The sequence below is a fragment of the Centroberyx affinis genome, unplaced genomic scaffold, assembly GCF_046629955.1.
Source record: "Centroberyx affinis isolate AG114_WGS23_722 - 3 ecotype Tasmania unplaced genomic scaffold, CSIRO-AGI_Caff_v1 ptg001352l_1, whole genome shotgun sequence".
In the NCBI taxonomy this organism is placed as follows: Eukaryota; Metazoa; Chordata; class Actinopteri; order Beryciformes; family Berycidae; genus Centroberyx; species Centroberyx affinis.
In genome coordinates, this window is record NW_027279843.1 from 75960 (window position 1) to 101766 (window position 25807).

Genomic DNA, 25807 nt, shown 5'->3' on the forward strand with positions numbered 1-25807 from the left:
TCAGCTCAGATCCTTCGGATGAGACGTTAAACCGAGGTCCTGACTCTGTGGTCAATAAAGATCCCATCGGCACTCATCGCAAGAGTAGGGGTGTAACCCCGGTGCCCTGGCAAAATTCCCAAACAGGCCTCCCTTCCATCATGGCCACCTAATCATCCCTTGTTACCTAATTGGCTCTTTCAGTCCTCTACTCTCCACTGAGATAGCTGATGTGTGGTGAGCGTTCTGGCGCAAACTGGCTGCCGTGCATCACCCAGGTGGTGCTGCACATCGGTGGTAGATGAGTTGAGTCCCCCCCCCCCCCCCCCGATATGTGAAGCGCTTTGAGTACCTAGAAAAGCGCTATATAAATGTAATCAATTATTATTATTATTACTGTGAATCAGGATGATGGCTGACATCATGTGACATCATCAAACTGCTGAGAAATTAATTAGCAAACTGTCAATAAATCAATAAATAAACAGAACAGGTTAGATGAGATGAGATTAGATGAGACTCCCTGTATGTCTTGTATGTGGCTGACCTGAACAAAATGAATTTCCACATGTGGACAATAAAGGCATTCTATTCTATTCTATTCTAAACTACTGCTGTATTGTGTCTTGTTCTCTCATCAGATGCCTGTGAACTCACACTGGACCCAAACACAGCACACAGAAACCTCTTCCTGTCTGAAGACAAAGGAAAGGTGACACTGGTGAGAGAGGAGCAGCCATATCCTGATCACCCAGAGAGATTTGACTTCTGGAAACAGCTGCTGTGTAGAAATGGTCTGACTGGTCGCTGTTACTGGGAGGTTGAGTGGGAAGGAGAGGTTGCTATAGGAGTGACTTACAGAGGAATCAGGAGAGGAAGGAGTGATGACTGCAGGCTTGGATGGAATGAGAAGTCCTGGAGACTGAACTGCTCTGGTGTTCGTTACTCTGTCTGTCACAACAACAGAGCAACAAACATACCTCCCCCCTCCTCCTCGGACTCTCACAGAGTAGCAGTGTATCTGGACTGGCCTGCTGGCTCTCTGTCCTTCTACAGAGTTTCCTCTGACACACTGATCCACCTCCACACCTTCCACTCCACATTCACTGAACCACTCTATCCTGGGTTTGGGTGCTGGTCTGAGTCTGGGTCTGGTTCCTCAGTGTCTCTTGTCAGATAGAGGAGGGAGAGAGAAACACTCACACTGCTGACCAAAGACAGCTGCTGAGATGAGAGTTCAGTCTGTACAGGATCACACACACACACACACACACACACACAAACTTAAATCTTAACTTATAGTGGGAATATTAACATTTCCATTGGTTTACTGCTCATTTTGTTGTAAACAAACATGATCCATCACTGTAAACAGAGTGGATTGTATGTGAACGGTAACTGAACAGAGTTTTAACTTCACATGGACAACAACAGACATTTGATTTGGAAAATGAAATGAATCAGATATTTCACTGGACAGAATCAAGTTATTGTTTTTCATGTGAGTGTCAGTTATTGATGAATGAATTAAGGTCTTCAGAGAAACACACCTGTGCTGTTTTTTTCCCCTTTTCTTTGCCCATAAATTGTGCAATGTTAGCTGGTGTTTCATAGTTCAGACAGTCATGCTGCTGTCACTCACATCGTCACGACCGCATCGTCCCATCGTCTGCTGTATGTACTGCAGACTGTTTTTAGCACAGGTTGGAATACACCACTTGGGTTGGAAATGCCAAATGTAGCTATCCAAATGCCGACAGAGCAGATATTTTAACTTTGTTTTTAATTAAATATTAGATTTAAAATATTAGATTACAGTACATATTTGATTTTTATGAAATTTTGACTTTTAAAAAAGGGTGAAAATTGGCAAAAGCATCTGCCTAACTTGAGTCAGTGTTTACTCCTATACTTTTGAGTCTTGATATTGGATGCAGTGTATAGATTTATGGATGTATGTCTTTTTTTCTTGTATTTATGTAAAACACTTTGTATTGCCACTGTGTATGAAATGTGCTATATAAATTATTATTATTTATTATTAAACCTTTATTTAGACAGGTAATCTCATTGAGACACAGGGTCTCATTCACAAGAGAGACCTGGTTGTGCAACAGCAGCAGCATAACACAAAGTTACAGACAGACAGGACATTCAATACAGAGACAAGATAGAACACAATCATAAAAGTAATAAGTGCAAAAGTGCCAAAGTGGTAGCCAGATTATAGGCACTATGTACAAGAACAAACCCCCACAGATGCTCTCTCCATATTTCTTAGAAGTGGTTTAAAATCCCCTAGGGGAATCAAGCTAGACATCTTCAGTTCCTGCTGTAGCGTCGTCCAGGCTGAAGGGGCAGAGTAGGAGAAAGCCTTTTTACCAAGTTCTGTACGGACTGAGGGGATGGAGAGAGTAATGAAGCCCTGGGAGCGTAGGCTATAGCAGCACTGTCTACGTGACATATAAGTGAAGTAAATAAACTTGCCTTGTTGGATGTTGTCTTGGTGCCAGCAAAGACTCTCTGTCATCATCAGACTCAAAGCTCTTTCTGTCAAACCCCAGCTTCTGTTGTTATTGTACAGCAGTATAATTCAGCCCATATTACTCTACTGCTCCCCCTGGTTCTTCACCATGTTAACAGTCTCTAATAGGAACAGGCTCACCTGCATCTCTCACCCCCGTTCTGTCAGACCTCAGTAACAGAGCCGTAACAGGCAGAGCACTAACCGTACCTCAGGACCCCGCTCACCCCCTTAATCCTCTCTTCAGGTGCAGCTCCCTCACCTGGAGATGGCCGCTTTAAAAACAGCTTTGTCCCCTCTGCCATTGAAGCTCTGAATTCACTGCATTGAATGTCTTGTGTCAGTGTATTGTTAAGTGTGTTGTTGTTTTCCTGTTGTGTATGAATTAGGGCTGGGAATCGATAAAAAAAACTTACTTGTAATCGTAGATATTTAAATGTAGAATGACCACAAAATCTCCAAAAGAATGTAGAATCAGTATAAAGGAAGTATACTTGAATTCAAATACTATTGTTGGTGTATGAGTGGTGTATGAGTTGAGTCCCCCCCCCCCCCAAATATGTGAAGCGCTTTGAGTACTTAGAAAAGTGCTATATAAAATGTTTTCTAACCATGTAGAAAAGTGTTACTTCCCCTATAGAACTCAGTTTCCCATAATCCTGTACACCCTCCCACTTGAACTTAAACCTGCCACTTCACCTCATTACCAAGCTGTGGATGATTAGGACTGATGCACTCAATTTGTTTCCTTTGTCTGAGAGTTGTCTTCCCACAACGTCCGAGTTACCAGTGTTCCCGCTGCTTTTGAGATTGTTTGATTGATGTAAATGACAAATGTAAGTGATGATTTACCTTTGAATTATTATTAATTGTTAATGGTAAAATATTCTGAGTTCATGTACATTTGTTAATATATACCTGATTCCTGCTTGATGCAGTAACTGATGTTTGGATATGCCAGCTGTAGTCATTATTGGCAGTTATTTGTAGTGTTATATGCAGTATTGTAGCTGTTATTCTAAATTGTTATAGTCTAAACAGTATCTTTTGTAGATGAGTTACAGGTTACAGTTTAACTTAATTCAATAATTCCTCAAGTACCTGCAGTAATGTGCACATATGGATATTTGAATTTATTGATTATTGTATTCTTTCTTTTTTTCCTCGATTGTCTTGCAGAACCACACAAACATACACACACAGAGACGTATACAATATGAACTACAAATAAACTTCGATGCATCTATCTGGACTGGACTGTGGGACATTTTACTTACAACCTGACCATTGTACCACGGTGGTGATAATCTCCTGAACACCCTTTCTAACACACTAACTGAAATAATAACAAAAGCTACAAGTGCAGCTGAAACTTTCTGCCTAAAACTCCATCCTGTCCTCCATCAGTAGCCAGGATGACTTGGCTGATGCGACATCCGGCGCATTAGAGATCCATTTAGAGCAATTTCTATTCATTGACCAACTTTTAGACTAAAGACGCCCCCTGTTCCCGGCCGTGGGGGAAAAAATCAATGCTGCGTCAATTGAGTTAATTTTTTTTATTTCAAATTGATCGCAGAAATTAAGGCTTTAAGCCCTAGTATGAATATTGTGTGGTGGGTATGTGTGTACATGTATGTGAAGCTTTGTACAAATCTCCTCTTGTAGGACAATAAAGTATCTATGGAAGCCCATTCCCACTACTCAATAAAATAAAAAATGACTAAATTGTGATTTTTTTTTTCTCACAATATTGACTTCATTTCTCCCACTTCTGACTTTATTTCTCAGAATTCGTAAAAATAGAAAAGAAAAAAAAAGTCAGAATTCTGAGAATAAAACTCACAATTTAGTCGTTTTTTATTTTATTGAGTGGGGGGGATGGGCTTCCATATCTATCTGTTGCTAATAATTGTTTTTTGATTGCTGATTAACTTTTTGATTGCCATGCCCTGTCACCTGGATGGACGTTTTACTACACGACTTGTCTCATGGGGATATTACCTTGGCCCTGACTGGACCATCTATCTCCTGTTCCCCTGTATTGTTGTGTCATTAAATAAAATTGTAAGTGAAGACAGCGTGCGGGAGTCAGATTCCTACTTTGTCCTCCTCCTCCCCCCGCCACACACACACACACACACACACACACACGGCTGTAAAGACCTTTTTAGCAAACAGAATCCACAGAGAGACTCACAGCAAAACACACAGCAGTTTCCTTACAGTAACATGAGGTCACTAGTTACAGACTACAGATTAGTTCTTCATTAGTTAGTGTTGTATTGGCAGTTCATTTACCAGTCAGTCAGTCAGTAAGTCACACAGTCAATTAGCTAATGATCAGGTTAGTTGTCAGTTTCTAACCCTAACCTGATAGAAACTGTTAGATATTAGGTTAGTAGTTAGATAATTAGTGTCTTAACAACAGAGAAACTCTTGGGATCAGTAGCTGCAAAGGAACTTTTTATAGTTATATACTTATAATAACGTATTGTTAGTTGTAATAGAATTAGAGCGTTATGAGTGTAAGTAATAGATATTGTAAATGCTCAGTTCACACTCCAGGTCAGTGGGTGGCGACACTGCGCCCGTGAGTTGTTTGCAAGCCGCCAAGAAACAGAAGAAGAAGAAGAAGAAGAAGAAACAGAAGAAGAAGAAGAAGAAGCAGCAGCAGCAGCACCTCCTTGCAGCAGAGTAGCAGCTAAGCTAACTGAGAGGCGGCAGTTAGCAGCCGAGCTAACGCTATAATATATTATAATATAATGTCTACAGCCTCTAAAGTTGTACTGGGACTGTCTGTGGTTCTGACTCTCAGCACTGTGGCTGGCGTTCACCTCAAACAGACCTGGGACCGGCAGGTAAAGGGTCTACCAAGCTGCATCATGAAATAATAAATGTTAGCATCAGACTGCTGTGTGGTCCGTTCAGGTAACGGAGCGCTAAGCTAACCGGCTAACGTTAAGCTAGCCGGCTAACGCCTGGTCAGGGCGAGTGGACGAACGAGTTTATTATGCCAGCCAACAGAAAACGGTTCTGTTTTGATTGTAAAAAAAATGTATTTAGTCAACAAACTGCAGCCTGTCAGTCAGTAGCGCTAATGCCGCTTGTGCTAACAGCTAACGCTAGCCAGCTTGATGCTAAATGCAGCTTCTCAAACAAGTGTCAAGTTAGCAGCAGCAGCAAAAGAGCTTCCGGCCTGGATTTTTCAACCTAAAAGTCTCAGGACAACACATTACCTAAACTTATTTATTAACGTTATTCATAAAATTGTTGTTGTTTTTGCTTTTGTTATGCCTTCAGAAAGAAGTGATACAAACAACTTAGCTGTATAAAAGTTTGTTTAATTTGGACTGATAATGTTCCTTAAATTGCCTCCTGTACTTGATATGTATGCTAATAGAGAAATATTCTCATCAGCCTGAACTTCTCCATATAACAAGTAAATATAGCTTTAATTATCTATGATTTTTGTTATATAGGCGTATTAGATTCTGGATGATTTTCAATATACGGGATTCTCTGTGTAACACTGATATTGCAGCAGCAGTGACACAGTGTTGACTACATCTCAAAATTCAATGAATCGCCTGTCACTATTTTATCATCCAGATGGATTTTTACAACTGTCTAGGAAACTGTCAAACCCAGACTAGATCTACCGCTGCTCAGCTGGTGGCTGTTTCCCCTCTGAGGAGATGACTACAGCTGGATTATCATTTCATAACACAGTAATGTCACCACCTAGTTAGAAAAATAATTTCTGCTGTCCTGAAGTGTTGTTTGTACTGAGCGCTTTTATTTTGAAGGCTAAATCACTAAACGGAAGTCATGTTCCTCCTGGTTTCTGCAGACTTGACACAGCTCAGTGTCTGTGACCTTAGCCTGGTGATACAACTGCATGAGGTCACTTTGTTTCAGTGACGTCACACTCAATATAACCTGCTGAGAACTTAAACTGGACCCAGATCAGTTTCATTGGGTCCACTTGTTATTCACGCCGGGGCGCACAGGCCTGACCTAGGTGGAGTTCGCCGCTAAAATCAAGTGCAAAAGGCACCCGGCGGGTGTTGCTTGTATATTTTAAACAACAATCCTTATTTCAGCAGCTCTGTGCTGTAAAACAAGTGGGCCCGGTTTGATTTCCACTTCCTGTGTTTCTGTCTGGAATCCGACCATGGATGTATTAATCCGACAGACTCAGGATCAGTTTGATCAGTTTGTACTAAAGGAATTTAGACTTGGTGGGTCGCTCACATTAAACCCAAGTCACATTGAACACAATGCAACATAAAATTATAGAAATAGTATATAACAAATGTAATGGTATAAAGTTAGGGAATAAGGGCCTCGTTCATAAAACGTTTCCTCATTCAGAACCGTGAACGTTATGAACGTTACTTCCACACCTTTTGTTCATTTGCATATTGTGAAAGTGATTCCTAAAAGCGCACCGCGCCGCAAAAAAAGACTTCCTGCTCTAGTCAGACGGTGTACTGTACAGATTAATGGTAAATAATGAAAACAAATATGAATTATTAAAAAAATCAATAGATAAAGTTACATTGTGTCCTATGGCATTAATTATCATTGGAAACATGAAAATGTTTAATAAACATTTGAAGCCCATGCAGCTCCTCATCTGATCGACTCCATATGATTTTATCATGATATGATTCTGTTGAAACTGATAATCGATAACTGAAGTGACAGAAGTGTGAAACACAGACGTGGTCGTTGTGTTGCAGCGGCTTCACGAAGGAGTGGTCAGAGATCTGGAGCGTCTGCAGAGGAGGAAGGAGAACCTGAAGCTGCTGGAGGAGCAGAGGAGCCTGACCAGACAGCTGGAGGAGGAGCGGGAGAGGAGGAGGGCGGAGCAGAGCTGAGGGGGGCGGGGCAGAGCTGAGGGGGGCGGAGCAGAGCTGAGGGGGGCGGGGCAGAGCTGAGGGGGGCGGAGCAGAGCTGAGGGGGGCGGGGCAGAGAGGAGGAGGGCGGAGCAGAGAGGAGGGGGGCGGAGCAGAGAGGAGGGGGCGGAGCAGAGCTGAGGGGGGCGGGGCAGAGAGGAGGAGGGCGGAGCAGAGAGGAGGAGGGCGGAGCAGAGAGGAGGGGGGCGGAGCAGAGCTGAGGGGGGGGCGGAGCAGAGAGGAGGGGGCGGGGCAGAGAGGAGGTAGAGCAGAGGAACCTGACGGGGGCGGAGCTTAAGGAGGAGGAGCAGAGAGGAAGCAGCCACACAGGTAGGTTTTATCTATCAGAGTATCTATCTGTCTACTGGTCATCTACTATTGGCTAGTCTTTAGTGCCAGTGCTGTACTCTATAGAAGGTGACATCACCTGGCACCAAAGATCAGCCAATAGCAGATGGCCAGTTCAGTAGCTACTTTTCACCAGTAGGTGTCAGGCTCCACCACAGGTTTGGGTTTGGGGTTTAGTTCCTGTTTAAAGGAAAAGTTCTCATTCTCTCCTCCCGCTCTGTGCTGGGCTGATCTGGTGTAGCTCAGGATCAGGATCAGATTCAGGGCCTGGAAAAGGAGTTTGGTAGAGATGTGACCATCTGCTTCTCTCCTGATCTGATTGGATACCTGATCTGAGGTTCAGGATCAATACAGCCAGGATACCATGTGATCAATAAGAGTTCAGGGACAACAAAGTCTGACTGTGCAGAATTCTGTTTATTTCTGAGACTCAAATCTTTCCAGCAATGCCATTGGCTGCTAGAATGTAAACAACAATTTAAAAATGTCGTTACAAAGTGACAATAATATAATTTGGATGGAGAGCTTGTGAAACTGTGATGGTCAAGAGTCTCATTAGTGATTACTACAGCAGAATAACATGGAGCTGATATCACCATTCATGTTCCTGACAGCAGAATAACATGGAGCTGATATCACCATTCATGTTCCTGACAGCAGAATAACATGGAGCTGATATCACCATTCATGTTCCTGACAGCAGAATAACATGGAGCTGATATCACCATTCATGTTCCTGACAGCAGAATAACATGGAGCTGATATCACCATTCATGTTCCTGACAGCAGAATAACATGGAGCTGATATCACCATTCATGTTCCTGACAGCAGAATAACATGGAGCTGATATCACCATTCATGTTCCTGACAGCAGACAGACTGACATGTTCTGTATTGAGATTTATTGAGTTTCCAGATATCGCCCCGTCACTTGAATTGTAGATGCAAAGTGTCGTAGCCCTGACTCGGTCTCATGTTCACCTGTTCAGGTGTGAAGGGGGCGGAGCCGCCATGGACAGCAGCGGCGAGCAGCTGGGCGCGGCGGAGGACGAGGCGGCGTGCACGTCGGCGTCGGAGGGCCTGGAGGAGGGCGAGGTGGAGGGCGAGACGCTGCTGATCGTGGAGTCGGAGGACCAGGGCTCCGTGGACCTGTCCCACGACCAGAGCGGGGACTCGCTCACCAGCGACCTGGGCGAGGAGGCGGAGCCTGGCTGGGCCTGTGATGACATGGCCTTCTACTGCGACCGCTGCCACAAGTGGATCCCAGCCGGTCAGAGCAGAGACACACACACACACACACACACACACACACACACACACACACACACACAGACACACACACAGACACACACACACACACACACACACACACACACACACACACACACACACACACACAAGTTCAGCTAGTGTGGACTGGGTCAGTGGAGAGTTTTATGGGGCTTTCACACCTACCCTGTTTGGTCTGTTTTAATGGAACCATGGTGTGTTTACTCCGTCAGTCCGGTTGGTCTGGAGAGCTGAGAACACGCTTTGGAACTCTGGTCTGAACCAAACAAGTGAACCACGGTCCTCCTGAAAAGTCTGGACCTGGTCCGTTTCCGAGTGAACCACGGTTCGGTTCGCTTTAGGCGAGAACGTAATCGGACTTAATACAGGACCTGATATAGGAAGCGGACCAAAACACAGTGCATTGTGGGTTGAAAACGGATGTTGACGTCCGTTGACGCTGGCCGTTTCCCATAGCAACAACAAATATGGAGAAAGTGAAAGTGCCGGTGGAGAAACAGGACGCTGTAATCAGTGAATTTACGTTAACAGTGACCATAAAGGCAGTATGGATTATGTATCATGTATTGGAAATATCTGGTAAGTCTTTGCTTACATTGTCAGCTGCTAACCAGCTGATCACTGAGCTGTCAGCTGCTCAGCTGACATCAGCTGACTTTTTAATTTCTCCTCACAAAAAACGCTCCATCAAAGCTGCTGTCGCTCCGCTGGTGTCCGTCACAATGTGATCGACAGGAAGTGATTTTCTCTCTGAAACGTTCTGTCCAATAGATGAACGGCATGTAGGAGCGCGAGTCATTTGTTTACAAATGTTGGTTCGCTCAACACAGGACAACAACAACACAGGTGAGACACTGACCGGACCTGATGGAAAATACAACAAAGTAGCAACTCGTCCACTGATTCAGACCAAAGCAAACAGACTGCAGGTGTGAAAGCGCCCTTAGTGTCCCATGATTTACATCAATATCATGATACTGATGTAGGATTTTCTTTCTATATCGATATACAGTATATCACAGTATGACTCAGCTACAAACTCACATGTTAAATAATCAAATTACTATTGAACTGAATGGTGATGTTGATGTCAAACAAAACTGAACGATTCAAATAATATTCCTCAAAGTGCTTCATGCCTCATTTTGTCAGCGTCTTTTAATAAAATGTGTTTGTCCTCATCGGTCCAGACAGCAGAACTGTGTCATGATTTCCCCAAAAATCACCAGATCATCATCATGTGACTCATCGCCCGGCTCCACATGATGCTGTAAATGTTTCAGAGGCTCTACCACCCCGACAAGAACAAAACTCTGGAGGAAACGCTGAATACGTGAATATTTTGTGACATGAAAACAGTAAAATTAAAAGCCTGTGTGTGTGTGTGTGTGTGTGTGTGTGTGTGTGTGTGTGTGTGTGTGTGTGTGTGTGTGTGTGTGTGTGTGTGTGTGTGTGTGTGTGTGTGTGTGTGTGTGTGTGTGTGTGTGTGTGTGTGTGTGTGTGTGTGTGTGTGTTCAGCTCAGCTGCACGGAGAGCAGCCCAGCTACCTGAAAGGAGACAACTTCTTCAAGTTCACCTGCTGCGACTGTTCTGAGGACGGGAAGGAGAGCTTCGAACGGATGAGACTCACCTGGCAGCAGGTGAGAAACACACACAGGTCCCACTGAAACACACTGAAACACACTGAAACACACACAGGTCCCACTGAAACACACTGAAACACACACAGGTCCCACTGAAACACACTGAAACACACTGAAACACACACAGGTCCCACTGAAACACACACAGGTCCCACTGAAACACACTGAAACACACACAGGTCCCACTGAAACACACTGAAACACACACAGGTCCCACTGAAACACACTGAAACACACACAGGTCCCACTGAAACACACACAGGTCCCACTGAAACACACTGAAACACACTGAAACACACTGAAACACACTGAAACACACTGAAACACACACAGGTCCCACTGAAACACACTGAAACACACACAGGTCCCACTGAAACACACACAGGTCCCACTGAAACACCCTGAAACACACACAGGTCCCACTGAAACACACTGAAACACACACAGGTCCCACTGAAACACACTGAAACACACACAGGTCCCACTGAAACACACTGAAACACACACAGGTCCCACTGAAACACACTGAAACACACACAGGTCCCACTGAAACACACTGAAACACACACAGGTCCCACTGAAACACACTGAAACACACACAGGTCCCACTGAAACACACTGAAACACACACAGGTCCCACTGAAACACACTGAAACACACACAGGTCCCACTAAAACACTCTGAAACACACATAGGTCCCACTGAAACACACACAGGTCCCACTGAAACACACACAGGTCCCACTGAAACACTCTGAAACACACACAGGTCCCACTGAAACACTCTGAAACACACACAGGTCCCACTGAAACACACTGAAACACACACAGGTCCCACTGAAACACACTGAAACACACACAGGTCCCACTGAAACACACACAGGTCCCACTGAAACACACTGAAACACACTGAAACACACTGAAACACACTGAAACACACTGAAACACACACAGGTCCCACTGAAACACACTGAAACACACACAGGTCCCACTGAAACACACACAGGTCCCACTGAAACACCCTGAAACACACACAGGTCCCACTGAAACACACACAGGTCCCACTGAAACACACACAGGTCCCACTGAAACACACTGAAACACACACAGGTCCCACTGAAACACACTGAAACACACACAGGTCCCACTGAAACACACTGAAACACACACAGGTCCCACTGAAACACACTGAAACACACACAGGTCCCACTGAAACACACTGAAACACACACAGGTCCCACTGAAACACACTGAAACACACACAGGTCCCACTGAAACACACTGAAACACACACAGGTCCCACTAAAACACTCTGAAACACACATAGGTCCCACTGAAACACACACAGGTCCCACTGAAACACACACAGGTCCCACTGAAACACTCTGAAACACACACAGGTCCCACTGAAACACTCTGAAACACACACAGGTCCCACTGAAACACACTGAAACACACACAGGTCCCACTGAAACACACACAGGTCCCACTGAAACACACTGAAACACACACAGGTCCCACTGAAACACACACAGGTCCCACTGAAACACACTGTAAAAAGTAATCCGCCTTGTATAGTCTTCTTATTTAAACCAAAACTAGCAGCAAAAAAAGGAGGGAGAACATATCTTCATCAAATAATAATCTGAATATTTTATTCGTTACAGATCATCACTACAGACGTCTTTAATGAAAAGTCAAACAACAAAATGTGTATTAAAAAAGATGAATTTATTGAAAACATACCTTGTTTACTATTTGCGATGCCGACCGTTCATCTTCTTCGGTGGTTTGGTCATTCTGCTGCAGGTGGTGATGCTCGCCATGTACAACCTGTCTCTGGAGGGAACGGGCCGGCAGGGATACTTCAGGTGGAAGGAGGACATCTGTGCCTTCATCGGACGCCACTGGACCTTCCTGCTGGGAACCAGGTCAGCTCCACCTTTATTTATATCGTCTCCTGTAACAATAAGAAGAAGAAGAACTTTGTTTATATTGCACCTGTAAAAAGTTTAGGAAGTGACAGCCAGAGTATAAGCAGAATACTTAAAATGAATTTTAAAAAGCAGTGGAACAGAGTGAAGCAGGAATTAAACGAAGAGAAGACAGATGGAGAAGTTTTGATCAGAACTGTGACCAAGTCAACTTTGCTCGAGTCCCAAGTCAGTCTCAAGTTTTGAAGAACAAGTCTCAAGTCTAAATGTAGATCACCAAGTCAAGTCAGAACAAATCAAGAGTCCAGTATCAATTTAATATCTTAAAGAAAACTAAATATCTAGGACTTTTCAATGCAATATGGTTTTAATAGGATAAAAACTTGGTAAGTGCAGATCATGAGTTTGATTTCTATAATCAGTTTCAACTTCAATAAATTCAATCATTCCATACAAATTCAGAAAACAGAATTTAAATTCAGTCGTCCGCTGGAACAAATCTCATCACTTTCAATCTAAGTCATTTACACAAACACAAGATCTCAAGTCAAGACTTTAGAAACCTTTTCAAGTCATCAGAGTACAAGTCAGAGTCAAGTCCCAAGTCACCAGAACCCAAGTCAAGTCCAGTCTCAGGTCTTCTCTTCATGCATCAAATCTCAAGTCTGAGTCATGTGACTTGTGTCCAGGTCATGTGACTCAAGTCCCCGGCTCTGGTTTTGGTTGATTGATTGATTTAAAAGACGTCAGTGACTCTGCCAGCCTCGGCTCCTCCAGCCGCTCGCTCGGCTTTAGTTCTCAGTCTGGACAGTCTGGATGTGAGCCAGACCGATCCGGCTTCAACATGATCAGTAAAATCTTAAAATCAATTGAGCTGGGAGCCAGTAGAGGGATGCAGGACTGGGATAATGTGATGTCATCCGTTAAAACCAGTAAGAAGTCTAGTTGGAGGTGATTTACATTACCAGTCGACACTCCACATTTCCTTTATTTTTACTTTTTTCCATATTTTAGAATAACAGTAAAGACTCAAAACTATGAAATAACACAAATGGAATTATGCAGCGAACAGAAAAGTGTTAAACAAATCAAAACTATCTTATATTTTAGATTCTTTGTCTTGATGGAAAGGCAAAGGCTTTGGAAAGAAATTCATACACAGGATCAACTTCACTATTTATATTTGACTAAGAAACTCATTTGAAGACTTTAAGCAGAAGACTGAAGAAAAGCTTTAAGAGAAATTCAGTCAGCAGTCAGACTGGTGTGTAGATTATATATTTTTATATTGTTTCCTATGGGGAACTGTCCTTTCCTTTACCATGCATGTGTTTAGTTGTATGATGTTGGACCTGTCTGTCTGTCTGTCTGTGTGTCTATGTGTCTGTCTGTGTGTCTGTCTGTCTGTGTGTGTGTGTGTGTGTGTGTGTGTGTGTGTGTGTGTGTGTGTGTGTGCAGGAAGAAGACGTCGACCTGGTGGAGCACGGTGGCCGGCTGCCTGTCGGTCGGCAGTCCCACCTTCTTCCGGTCTGGAGCTCAGGAGTTCGGAGAACCCGGCTGGTGGAAACTGGTGCAGAACCGACCGCCGACTCTGCGGCCGGAGGCGGACAAGTCCACCGCCAAGACCAAAGGTAAAGACGCCCGCCCCCCCCCCACCCGCCACGCCGTGTGTGTGTGTGTGTGTGTGTGTGTGTGTGTGTGTCAGACTGAGCGGTGTTCTGTTGTTTCCCTGCAGCCTCCAAGCCGGCGGTGGACCCCATCATCACGGTGGAGGGTCTGAGGAAGCGCGGCGCCCGAAACCCGGTGGAGAGCGCCATGCAGCTGAAGGAGAAACGCTCACGCACCCAGGAGGCCAAGGACATCCGGAGGGCTCAGAAGGAGGCGGCGGGCGGATACACCGACCGCAGCGCCTCCTCCACGCCCGTCAAGCTGGGAGGCGGGCGCGGCGGCGGGCGGCGGCCCGACCTGGTCCTGGAGAAAGGCGAGGTCATCGACTTCTCCTCGCTCAGCTCCTCGGACCGGACGCCCCTCACCAGCCCCTCCCCCTCCCCCTCGCCGGACTTCTCGGCCCCCGGCACGCCGGCCTCGCACTCGGCCACGCCCAGCCTGCTGTCTGAGGCCGACCTCATCCCCGACGTCATGCCGCCGCAGGCGCTGTTCCACGGTGAGGTCACTTCCTGTTGTCAAGAGAAACCTTTATGTCTTTCCTACACTCTCCGTCTGTCCGGCGAGAATAAAACGAAATCAGCTGATCTGAAAAAATCATCTGCTGTCAGCGAGGTTTTTGTTTCATATCAGGCTTTTATATTTATCCTGTTTCATCACTTTTGAAAACGGCCTTTTGAAATAAGGATTATTATATTATTCATCATTAAGATGTAAACTCAGATCAGTCAGAACTCATTACTCCAACATCATTATTTTACACCTTTCTTCTCAGGAAGTGAGAAGTTCTGTTCTAAAGGATCCAGTCTGTCAACAAGGACTGATATGAGTTTACCTGCCTTCCTAACTTTGTTTTGATTTTATACTAAATTAGATTATATTTATATGTTATAATAAAAGTATGTGTGGTTTTGAATGAAACTGTTGAATGAAACCTGGCGGCTCGTCTCTCCGCCCCTCCAGACGACGAGGAGCTGGAGGCGGAGGGGATGATCGACCCGGGGATGGAGTACGTTCCTCCTCCCAGCGCTCTGTCCCACGCCGGCCTCGCCGTCCGCAAGAAGCTCCGCCCCCCGCCGCACATCAAACGCGAAGCCGAGAGCGAGGAGGACGAGGGCCGCGAGCGCGAGGACGACTTCGAGGAGCCGCCGGGACGCCGCGAAGGCCGGTGCCTGTCCGCCGGGGGGCGCGGCGGCGCCGGAGGGCCGGAGCGCCGGAGGACGGCGCATCAGGAGAAGGCGGACGGACCGGGCGGCGTCCCCCAGAGTCCCCGCTACGCCCCCCTCAGCCTGTACGAGGAGAAGATGCTGCTGCGGCGGCTGGACGCCTGCCCCCTGGCGCTGGCCGTCACGCCGCAGGCTAAACGCCTCCACAGGAAGCTGCTGGTCCGCCAGGCGAAGCGGCAGAGAGGGCTCCCCCTGCTGGACCTGGACCGGGCCGTCAGCGCCGCCCTCAGCCTGGTCGGAGGGATCTACGGCGCCCAGGAGGCCGGCAGGTCCGCCGGGGGGGGCGCCGGGGGGAAATACTGCACCAACAGCCAAGACCTGCGCATCCTGGACCGCTTCCAGGTAACGAGGGTCATCGCGGTGGGCGGGGTTACCGGGAGTCCACACCGGTGTTATCAGCCCCACACCGGGAATACCGTTATTTTGTATTTTGTAAAATAAAAGCAGGTTAAGTCAAGTTAGGATACTAAATGACATACTAACAACATACTGATCACTAAATCTGATCACTAATATGACAGATTAGGATGAATAGGATTAATTATATGTATTTACCCAGTGACAGTAATGAGTCCAGTACAGTCCAATGGGAGCCTAAAGAAGGGCGATGTGCCAGAATCTGACCTGCAGTCACATGAACTCCCTGAGTGAGCCGTGTTACCGTTTACAAACGCTGTTAACGTGAGTTTGGAGAGGAAATTAAGTTTCACTTTCATTGTAGTGACTCTGACTTTGATAGCGCTCAGGCCCTCTAGTGGTGACAGGCGGTATGACCGGTGTGGCAAAATGGCACCGTGAAAACTCTGCAGGTAACTTCTGCGTCTGAAGTAGGGCTGAACATTTAATCGTAATTTTATCGAAATCGCAATATGGCCTACTGCAATTTTCAAATCGCAGGAGGCGCAATATTTGTTAAAGGTGAAATGTGTCAAAATAGCATTTTAAAGTAAATATTGTGGTGCTGCAGAGATGTCCTGGCCTACACATCATATTCTACAGACTGAAGAAAACATCTTTGTTTGGTACAGATCCCCACAAAAATCACACCATAATCATTTTAATACGTTTTTCAATGAAAATGAGAATAATGATGTAAAAATTATCATTCCCTCTAATATCGCAAATCATATCGCAATTGCAATATCAGTCAAAATAATCGCAATTAGATATTTTTTCAAAATTGTTCAGCCCTAGTCTGAAGTCAAATGGTAGATTACAGCAGTGGTTCTCAACGTGGGGTCCAGGGACCACCAGGGGTCCTTGAGGGGGTTCCAGGGGTCCCCAGCAAACTGATGAATTGTTAAACTTCAGCATTATTTCATTTACAAGAAGTTAACACAATTAGAGAATGTAGAATAATGACTGTTTTGATCATAGTTTCTCTGTTATCTCTCTACCTACAATACAGATAGTCTTGGCAGTCTCTGGACAAAAATCAATATTCTCAGATTTGGGTCCAAAATCTCATCAAATGGGGGTCTGTGGCCCTATTGAGGACTAAACTAGGGGTCCTTGATATGAAAAAGGTTGAGAATCACTGGATTACAGTGCTAGTTACTGGGAGGAGAAACGTGTTACAGCCCAACACCGTCTAGACTCGTGTCACGGTCAGGCAGCGGGGTCCAGGTCCCATCGGATCACACTCAGCCTCATGGGTTCATATGGGAAGATCATAGTCGGTGTTGATTCATATTGAAATGTAGAACTGTCTGCACTGCAGCTGGGAGTCACACTGCTGATTACACTCTAGTCATGTTTACTTATAAAACCCTTTATCCCAAGCATGTCCCAAAGGGCTTCACATACCATCACACACATACATACACTATATTTTATTTAGCCTTTATTTTACCAGGTAGTCACATGAGATCACACAGCATTTAAAAAAAACAAACAGACAAGATACAAACACAGACAAGAACATAAAAGGCAAAGTGGCGCAAGAGGATAAATCTGAACTGGAGCGGACAAGACTGAATGGGACTGGGGGGGAGAATGGAGGGTAAAAAAGAGAGTAGAGTAAGATATAGGAGGGAAGGTGAGGCTTTCCGGGGGGTTGCTGGGGAGAGAAGGTCAAGTTAATGAATATAAGTATAACACCACATTATACAGTGAAGCATCAACATTCTCCCATCTCATTCTTTAAAATGTCTGAAATTTGATCTTTAAAATCAGATATGGTAATGAAAGCCTGTAGTTTCTGAGTTTTATATACCATACTACACCTTAAACATCATATACTACAAGATATACCATACTTCACACAAACACACACATATGGGCAGTTTAGAGTCAACAATCCTCCTGACCTGCTTGTCTCTGGACTGTGGGAGGAGACATGGAGGCTCCCCACAGAAAGGACCACAGGCCTCCTGCTGTGACACTGAGTCTGCCTCACTCTCTCTAACTAACTGAGAGTGAACTACGCCTCGTTCTGCTGGGGACCCTGTGTAGCCAAACGATCGAATATCAGTCTCCATAAATGTGTGTGTGTGTGTGTGTGTGTGTGTGTGTGTGTGAGCAGACCAGTCTGTCCAGCAGGAGGCTCCATCAGCCCTCTGTTTCCTTCTGGCACCGGCTGATGGGAGCAGACGGCAGTTTGGACCAAACCATCAAGAGTCCGTACACATCCCGCTGTCTGAAGCCATACATCAGGTAAGGGGGGGGGGGGGGGGGGTACTAGTAGTAGTAGTAGCAGTAGTAGTAATAGTAGTAGTAGTAGTAGTAGTAATAGCAGTAGTAGTACTCAACTCAACTCAACTTTATTTATATAGCACTTTACACACAACACAGTTGAGGAAAATAAAAACAAAAGAAGGAAACAAACACAATAAGAGAGGAGAAAAAATCAGAGTGATGATAAATAATAATGATAATAATAACAGTAAAGGCACATGGTCCCACAGAGCCCAGAGTGGCTACAGAGACTTCAGGGGGAATACCTGAGCTAGTTAAGTTAGGCTAGTTAAAAGCTAGTGAGTAGAAGTGTGTTTTAAGACTCTTGAAGATCTCAGTAGTGGGGGAGAATCGGATGGTGGGAGGAAGAGAATTCCATAGTTTAGGGGCAGCAATAGAGAAGACCCTGTCCCCATAACACTTAGTCCTGGATCTCGGGACAGACAGAAGTCTTTGGTCAGACGATCTCAGTGCTCTGACAGTGTGATATGGGGACAGGAGTTCTGTAATGTAAGAGGGGGCGAGACCATTTAACACCTTGTAAACAAACAACAGGATTTTAAAATAAATTCTGTAGCTAACAGGCAGCCAGTGTAGGGAGGCAGGAACAGGAGTGATGTGCTCCCTCTTTTCTGACCTTGTCAAAACTCTTTTGGACTAATTGAAGACGGGATAAACAAGACTGAGTGATACCGAAATATAATGAGTTGCAATAATCAAGGCGGGATGATATGAAGGCGTGGATGACTTTCTCCAGGTCAGAAGTAGAGAGATCAGTAGTAGTAGTAGTACCAGTAATAACTATAGCAGTAGTAGTAGTAGTATCAGTATCTCTGTTGTTCCAGCGTTCTGCTGCTCACCTGGTTCTGGTTCTGGTTCTGGTTCTCCAGGAGGGATTATGAGAACCGGCCTCTGAAGCTGCGTCTGCTGGCGGAGATCCGGGCGTTCCCTCACAGGAAGGAGGCGGGCTGGGAGCCTGAGGCCGACGCCCCCATCGACTACTGCTACGTCCGGCCCAACCACATCCCCTCCGTCAACGCCATGTGCCACGACAGCTTCTGGCCCGGTAACAGCTCCTGTGTTTCAGCCGATCCTTACAGGTTCTGTCTGCTACACCAGCATTTTATAATGCTGCTTTTTTATTTATTTAAGAGAAAAGTGAAATGTCTTGTGATTGATATGATAGATCAGTTTTTTAGTGAGTATGTTACAGTGCTGTTTTTAAAGTTTTTCCAGATAATATGGTACATGGAGATAGCTTGGGTCAAGATGATTGTACTGTGAGATGTTGGTATGAGAGCGGGCGGAGGCAGGAGCCCTGAGCAGGTGTGGCTCCTCTGCAGGTGTGGACGTGTCCGAGTGCCTGCAGTACCCGGACTTCAGTGTGGTGGCGCTCTACAAGAAGGTGGTGATCGGCTTCGGCTTCATGGTGCCGGACGTGAAATACAACGAGGCGTACGTCTCCTTCCTGCTGGTCCACCCCGAGTGGAGGAGAGCCGGCATCGCCACCTTCATGATCTACCACCTCATCCAGGTACCACACACACACACACACACACACACACACACACACACACACACACACACACACTGCTGACTGACTGACTGACTGACTGATTGATTGATTGATTGATTGATTGATTGGGTATGAAAAGGAACAAACAGAGGAAAACACATAAAAGCAACTTAAACACTTGTTTCCAACGTTTCCTCGATGGTAAATAAAAATCTGAACAAAACAATACATAAAAAACACTTAACATGACAGAGAAACAAGATGTCATGTGGACCCAGACATGTGGCACAGTTTAAAAATTAATATCCTGGATAAACGTCCGAGTTTATGATAATAAATCAACACTAGTCTTCCAGTCTTTACTGTATTCACAATAATACTTTAACTGTGGTTATTTATCTTAAAAAGGAGTGGAATCATTTCAGTTCAATGTGAGCTAGAGATTGTAAATTCTGAAAAGAATATTTATGTTTTGATAATGATTAGGAATGAAGTTTGTTAAAAGGAGTAACAGCATGAGGTGGAGTCTGATGTTTTATGTTTGCTAATAAACATAAATAAATATAAAAATAAAGAGTTTTAAAGGCCTGAAAGAGAGCAGGAGTTGATGAAACTCAAGTGTTCAGAAAGTCGGTCTTCTTGTTGTGTCTTCCAACAGAAACGTTCCACCTTGTTTCTTAAGGCTGAGACACACAGCAGGAAGGCTGTTTACCTGCTTCACTGTTTGGCTGTAGTGTTGACTGTAGTGTTGGCTGTAGTGTTGGCTGTAGTGTTGGCTGTAGTGTTGACTGTAGTGTTGGCTGTAGTGTTGACTGTAGTGTTGGCTGTAGTGTTGGCTGTAGTGTTGGCTGTAGGGTTGGCTGTAGTGTTGGCTGTAGTGTTGGCTGTAGTGTTGGCTGTAGGGTTGGCTGTAGGGTTGGCTGTAGGGTTGGCTGTAGTGTTGACTGTAGTGTTGGCTGTAGTGTTGGCTGTAGTGTTGGCTGTAGTGTTGGCTGTAGTGTTGACTGTAGGGTTGGCTGTAGTGTTGGCTGTAGTGTTGACTGTAGGGTTGGCTGTAGTGTTGGCTGTAGTGTTGACTGTAGGGTTGGCTGTAGTGTTGGCTGTAGTGTTGGCTGTAGTGTTGGCTGTAGTGTTGGCTGTAGTGTTGGCTGTAGTGTTGACTGTAGTGTTGGCTGTAGTGTTGGCTGTAGTGTTGACTGTAGGGTTGGCTGTAGTGTTGGCTGTAGTGTTGACTGTAGGGTTGGCTGTAGTGTTGGCTGTAGTGTTGACTGTAGGGTTGGCTGTAGTGTTGGCTGTAGTGTTGACTGTAGGGTTGGCTGTAGTGTTGACTGTAGTGTTGGCTGTAGTGTTGGCTGTAGTGTTGGCTGTAGTGTTGACTGTAGTGTTGGCTGTAGTGTTGGCTGTAGTGTTGACTGTAGTGTTGGCTGTAGTGTTGACTGTAGTGTTGGCTGTAGTGTTGGCTGTAGTGTTGGCTGTAGTGTTGGCTGTAGTGTTGGCTGTAGTGTTGACTGTAGGGTTGGCTGTAGTGTTGGCTGTAGTGTTGACTGTAGGGTTGGCTGTAGTGTTGACTGTAGTGTTGGCTGTAGTGTTGGCTGTAGTGTTGGCTGTAGTGTTGACTGTAGGGTTGGCTGTAGTGTTGGCTGTAGTGTTGACTGTAGTGTTGGCTGTAGTGTTGGCTGTAGGGTTGGCTGTAGTGTTGACTGTAGTGTTGGCTGTAGTGTTGACTGTAGGGTTGGCTGTAGTGTTGGCTGTAGTGTTGACTGTAGTGTTGGCTGTAGTGTTGGCTGTAGTGTTGGCTGTAGGGTTGGCTGTAGTGTTGACTGTAGTGTTGGCTGTAGTGTTGACTGTAGGGTTGGCTGTAGTGTTGGCTGTAGTGTTGACTGTAGTGTTGGCTGTAGTGTTGGCTGTAGTGTTGGCTGTAGGGTTGGCTGTAGTGTTGACTGTAGTGTTGGCTGTAGTGTTGGCTGTAGTGTTGGCTGTAGTGTTGACTGTAGTGTTGGCTGTAGTGTTGGCTGTAGTGTTGGCTGTAGTGTTGGCTGTAGTGTTGACTGTAGGGTTGGCTGTAGTGTTGACTGTAGGGTTGGCTGTAGTGTTGACTGTAGGGTTGGCTGTAGTGTTGGCTGTAGTGTTGACTGTAGGGTTGGCTGTAGTGTTAGTTTTAGCGTTAGTTGTAGTGTTGATCAGGCAGGTTGGCAGCAGCAGTATGAAGGTGTTGATTAAAAGGAATGATAATTAAACTCATAACATTAAGACCATAATGCTGTAACAAAAAGTGGTTGTGACTAGAGCTGCAACGATTAATCGATTAATCGATTAGTTGTCAACTATTAAATTAATCGCCAACTATTTTGATAATTGATTAATCAGTTTGAGTAAGTCAAAATTCTCTGATTCCAGCTTCTTAAATGTGAATATTTTCTGGTTTCTTTCCTCCTCTATGACAGTAAACTGAATATCTTTGGGTTGTGGACAAAACAAGACATTTGAGGACGTCATCTTGGGCTTTGGGAAACACTGATCCACATTTTTCACCATTTTCTGACATTTTATAGACCAAACAACTAATCGATTAATCGAGAAAATAATCAACAGATTAATCCACAATGAAAATAATCATTAGTTGCAGCCCTATAACAGACCCTGTTTTCACATGGAGAAACATCCTTATCAGAGTGGAGAGAGTAAGATAACAGACCAAAACAAAGAAGAAAAGAAAAAAAGGTTAATAGATAAACAGAAATGCAACGGATTAAAATTACAATCAACAACAGCAAAAAAAATTGCCAGTATTATCAAAATGGCTCCTAAACTTGTTCAGTCTCCAGATTTCCCAATCAGTTGAGGGACTCAGAGAGTGTGTGTGTGTGTGTGTGTGTGTGTGTGTGTGTGTGTGTGTGTGTGTGTGTGTGTGTGTGTGTCTCTGTGTGTGTGTGTCTCTGTGTGTGTGTGTGTGTGTGTGTGTGTGTGTGTGTGTGTGTGTCTCTGTGTGTGTGTGTGTGTGTGTGTGTGTGTCTCTGTGTGTGTCTCTGTGTGTGTGTGTGTGTGTGTGTGTGTGTGTGTGTGTGTGTGTTGCAGACCTGCATGGGGAAAGACGTCACGCTGCACGTGTCGGCCAGTAACCCGGCCATGCTGCTGTACCAGAAGTTCGGCTTCAAGACGGAGGAGTACATCCTGGACTTCTACGATAAATATTACCCAGCAGACAGCTGTGAGTGTCGGCACGCCTTCTTCCTCCGCCTGCGCCGCTGAGCCGCCGCCGCGTTCTACTTCCTGTCACCGCCGCAGGAACAGGAAGTCGCCTCGGTACGGAGGAACGCTGTCGGACCGCGGATTCAAACCAGCAACCTTCCAGCTACGAGCCGCTGCTCTAAACATCAGACCAGACTTTCTGTTTCTGTTTCTGAGCCTGACAGAGTTTAACCTGACTGGCTCAGATCAGATCGGTTCAGTTCAGATCAGATCGGTTCAGTTCAGATCGGTTCAGATCAGATTGGTTCAGTTCATATCGGTTCAGTTCATATCGGTTCAGTTTAGTTCAGATCGGTTCAGTTCAGATCAGATCGGTTCAGTTCAGTTCAGATCGGTTCAGTTCAGATCAGATCGGTTCAGTTCAGATCGGTTCAGTTTAGTTCAGATCGGTTCAGTTTAGTTCAGATCGGTTCAGTTCAGATCGGTTCGGTTCAGTTCAGTTTAGTTCAGATCGGTTCAGTTCAGTTCAGATCGGTTCAGCTCAGATCGGTTCGGTTCAGTTCAGTTCAGTTCAGATCGGTTCAGTTCAGATCGGTTCAGTTTAGTTCAGATCGGTTCAGTTTAGTTCAGATCGGTTCAGTTCAGATCGGTTCGGTTCAGTTCAGTTTAGTTCAGATCGGTTCAGTTCAGTTCAGATCGGTTCAGCTCAGATCGGTTCGGTTCAGTTCAGTTCAGTTCAGATCGGTTCAGTTCAGATCGGTTTAGTTCAGATCGGTTCAGTTCAGTTCAGCTCAGATCGGTTCAGATCAGATCAGTTCAGTTCAGATCGGTTCATTTCAGTTCAGTTCAGATCGGTTCAGTTCAGTTCAGTTCAGTTCAGATTGGTTCAGTTCAGATCGGTTCAGTTCAGATCGGTTCAGTTCAGTTCAGATTGGTTCAGTTCAGATCGGTTCAGTTCAGATCAGTTCAGTTCAGATCGGTTCAGTTTAGTTCAGATCGGTTCAGTTCAGATCCGTTCAGTTCAGATCAGTTCAGTTCAGATCGGTTCGGTGTGTTTTCCCTTGTCTGGTCTCAGAGCAGCAGCTGGTGTTGAATGTCTCTGCAGTAACAAACAGTTTAATTTTGTCCTGTAATGGAACCCGAGTCCCTCATCAGTCTCTGAAGTGAAGGACAGTTCATCTGATGGAAGGTTTCCGCTCAGCGACTGCAGACTGAGCAGCGGCCGCCATGTTGGAAGACCGGCTGACTGCAGCTCATCACAGGAAGCGGTGGAGGGTGAACTTCCTGTCAGCAGCCAGGGGGAGTCGACCCCTGACCTCTGTCACTCGCTGCACCTCAGCACAGAGTCATTTTCCCTTTTCAGGTCACTTGATTCAGTATCAGGAGGCAGAAACTATTCAGTATTTCACAGGGAAAAAAGCAAAAATTAGAGTAAAATCAGAAAGAAATGGACGTGATGATAAATTTGTTTTGTAGAAGTTTGCTTTTTCCCCATATCCCATAAATCATTTCACAATCCTCCAAAATCTTCTTGTGACCCGGTTGGGGGGTCCCGACCCCCAGGTTGAGAACCTCTGGTATAAGTCTGTTCTGATCTGAGTCGGTTTAGCAGCCTGTTCCTGTTTGTAAATCCACTTCACCTTTTGTTTCCAACTGACAGAATTATTTTTTTTATTCATAAGCTCTATCATTAGCAGCTAGCATGAGAATGATGCAGGTGACATGAAAATGTTCTTTTCTTGAAAATAAACATGAATTTGTATTTTGAGTACATGAGTTTACCCGCCTGTTTTTTATATCTTCTTAGAAAACCATTTTTCTGTAAATTTTCACGGTCACTGAACAGAAGTTTGGCTGTTTTTTTGTTTTTTTTTTCCTCCAGGAGAAAGAGGTGATAACGTCTCATGTGATGTGATGTCACTCTTCCAACATGGCGGCGTTTCCCTCGTTAAAATCATAAAGATCCATCCAGCCTGATGACGTCTTCAGATTAAAACGTTTCATATCATCTGTTACTCTGCAGAAGCTGAGTGAGCGAACACAACTCAACACCAGACAGACAAACCTGTGATCTGTTGGGTCACAAAGCTTCTTTTATTTTCCACAGAATTAAAAACATTTTGGAAATGAAATTCTCAATTTTAAGAAAAACTCCTGAACAGACTGATGATCAGCTTCAGTCTGATGTTTGAACGCTGAACACAACCGGTCACAATCTGAGATTTATAACAAAAGTTGATGTGAGAATTGTTAAATCATTGTCACTCTCTAGTCTCATCAACACACACACACACACACACACACACACACACACACACACCTTCACAGAGGAGGTTTTTGTTGTGAATGATGGAAGTTGCCGCAGCATGTTTTGCTGACGCAGCTTTTAGTCTTGAATCTACGCAGATTATTATTTTAAACATTTCCTGGAGACAGAAATAATCTGATTGGTTGAGTTAACCCTCAGTGGGCGGAGCCAAAGAACCTCAGTTTCTCTGTCTCGGTAACATCAGACTGAAGCTCAGTGAAAAAAACGAGGAAAGAGAGGAGGAAGCTAATATGAAAAGAAAAATGCAATCTAGCCACACAGATATCTATAATCATCCATCCATTCAAATACCCATATCCTTATCAATATGCTTATTAATGTCTTGTCATCAGGAATCAATATGAATATCGCAGCACATTCAGAATTCCTGAGTCCTGAAGCAACTGATGATGTCATAAATAATGTAAATGAAATGTAATAAAGTTTCCTTTTAAAAAAGGAAATGAATCCTGATGTTATTGATACAGTTTTTTTCCTGATAATGCAAAACATTTTTACATTAACTGGAAATTATTACATTTTAAGGGGTGAATATATCGATCTGAAGATGTGACATTATCTGTTAATTTATCTGTTAATTTAGG

The 25807-nt window shown here is 44.8% G+C and overlaps 3 protein-coding genes across 8 annotated transcripts in view; all 3 read left to right on the forward strand.

The window, feature by feature from the left end:
- The window catches only part of LOC139649470 (NLR family CARD domain-containing protein 3-like), a 44991-nt gene extending 40421 nt beyond the window's left edge, over positions 1 to 4570 (forward strand). Inside the window, exon 12 of the mRNA XM_071525882.1 lies at positions 621 to 4570. Within this exon, the coding sequence (XP_071381983.1) occupies positions 621 to 1159 (539 nt within the window). The 3' untranslated portion in view covers positions 1160 to 4570. The remainder of the gene's footprint in view (positions 1 to 620) is intronic.
- A 631-nt stretch (positions 4571 to 5201) lies between these two features.
- pet117 (protein PET117 homolog, mitochondrial) lies at positions 5202 to 7389 on the forward strand. Its single transcript, XM_071525889.1, has 2 exons — positions 5202 to 5364; positions 7252 to 7389. The coding sequence occupies exons 1-2, from the start codon at positions 5269 to 5271 to the stop codon at positions 7387 to 7389; spliced, it is 234 nt and encodes a 77-aa protein (XP_071381990.1). The 5' UTR covers positions 5202 to 5268.
- Positions 7390 to 8504: 1115 nt separating this feature from the next.
- Positions 8505 to 24657, forward strand: kat14 (lysine acetyltransferase 14). Of its 6 annotated transcripts, XM_071525888.1 has the most exons (11): positions 8505 to 9026; positions 10565 to 10686; positions 12498 to 12619; positions 14081 to 14253; positions 14334 to 14786; positions 15251 to 15855; positions 18038 to 18073; positions 18590 to 18597; positions 19080 to 19255; positions 19533 to 19723; positions 22781 to 24657. In XM_071525888.1, exons 1-11 carry the CDS (start codon positions 8699 to 8701, stop codon positions 22952 to 22954), a joined length of 2388 nt encoding a protein of 795 aa, XP_071381989.1. In that variant the 5' UTR covers positions 8505 to 8698; the 3' UTR covers positions 22955 to 24657. The 6 variants fall into 6 exon arrangements, with proteins under 6 accessions (XP_071381989.1, XP_071381986.1, XP_071381984.1 ...); XM_071525885.1 differs by lacking the exon at positions 18590 to 18597 and having other exon boundaries at positions 14081 to 14265; positions 14358 to 14786; positions 18038 to 18168; XM_071525883.1 differs by lacking the exon at positions 18590 to 18597 and having other exon boundaries at positions 18038 to 18168.
- The last annotated feature ends 1150 nt before the right edge of the window (positions 24658 to 25807 follow it).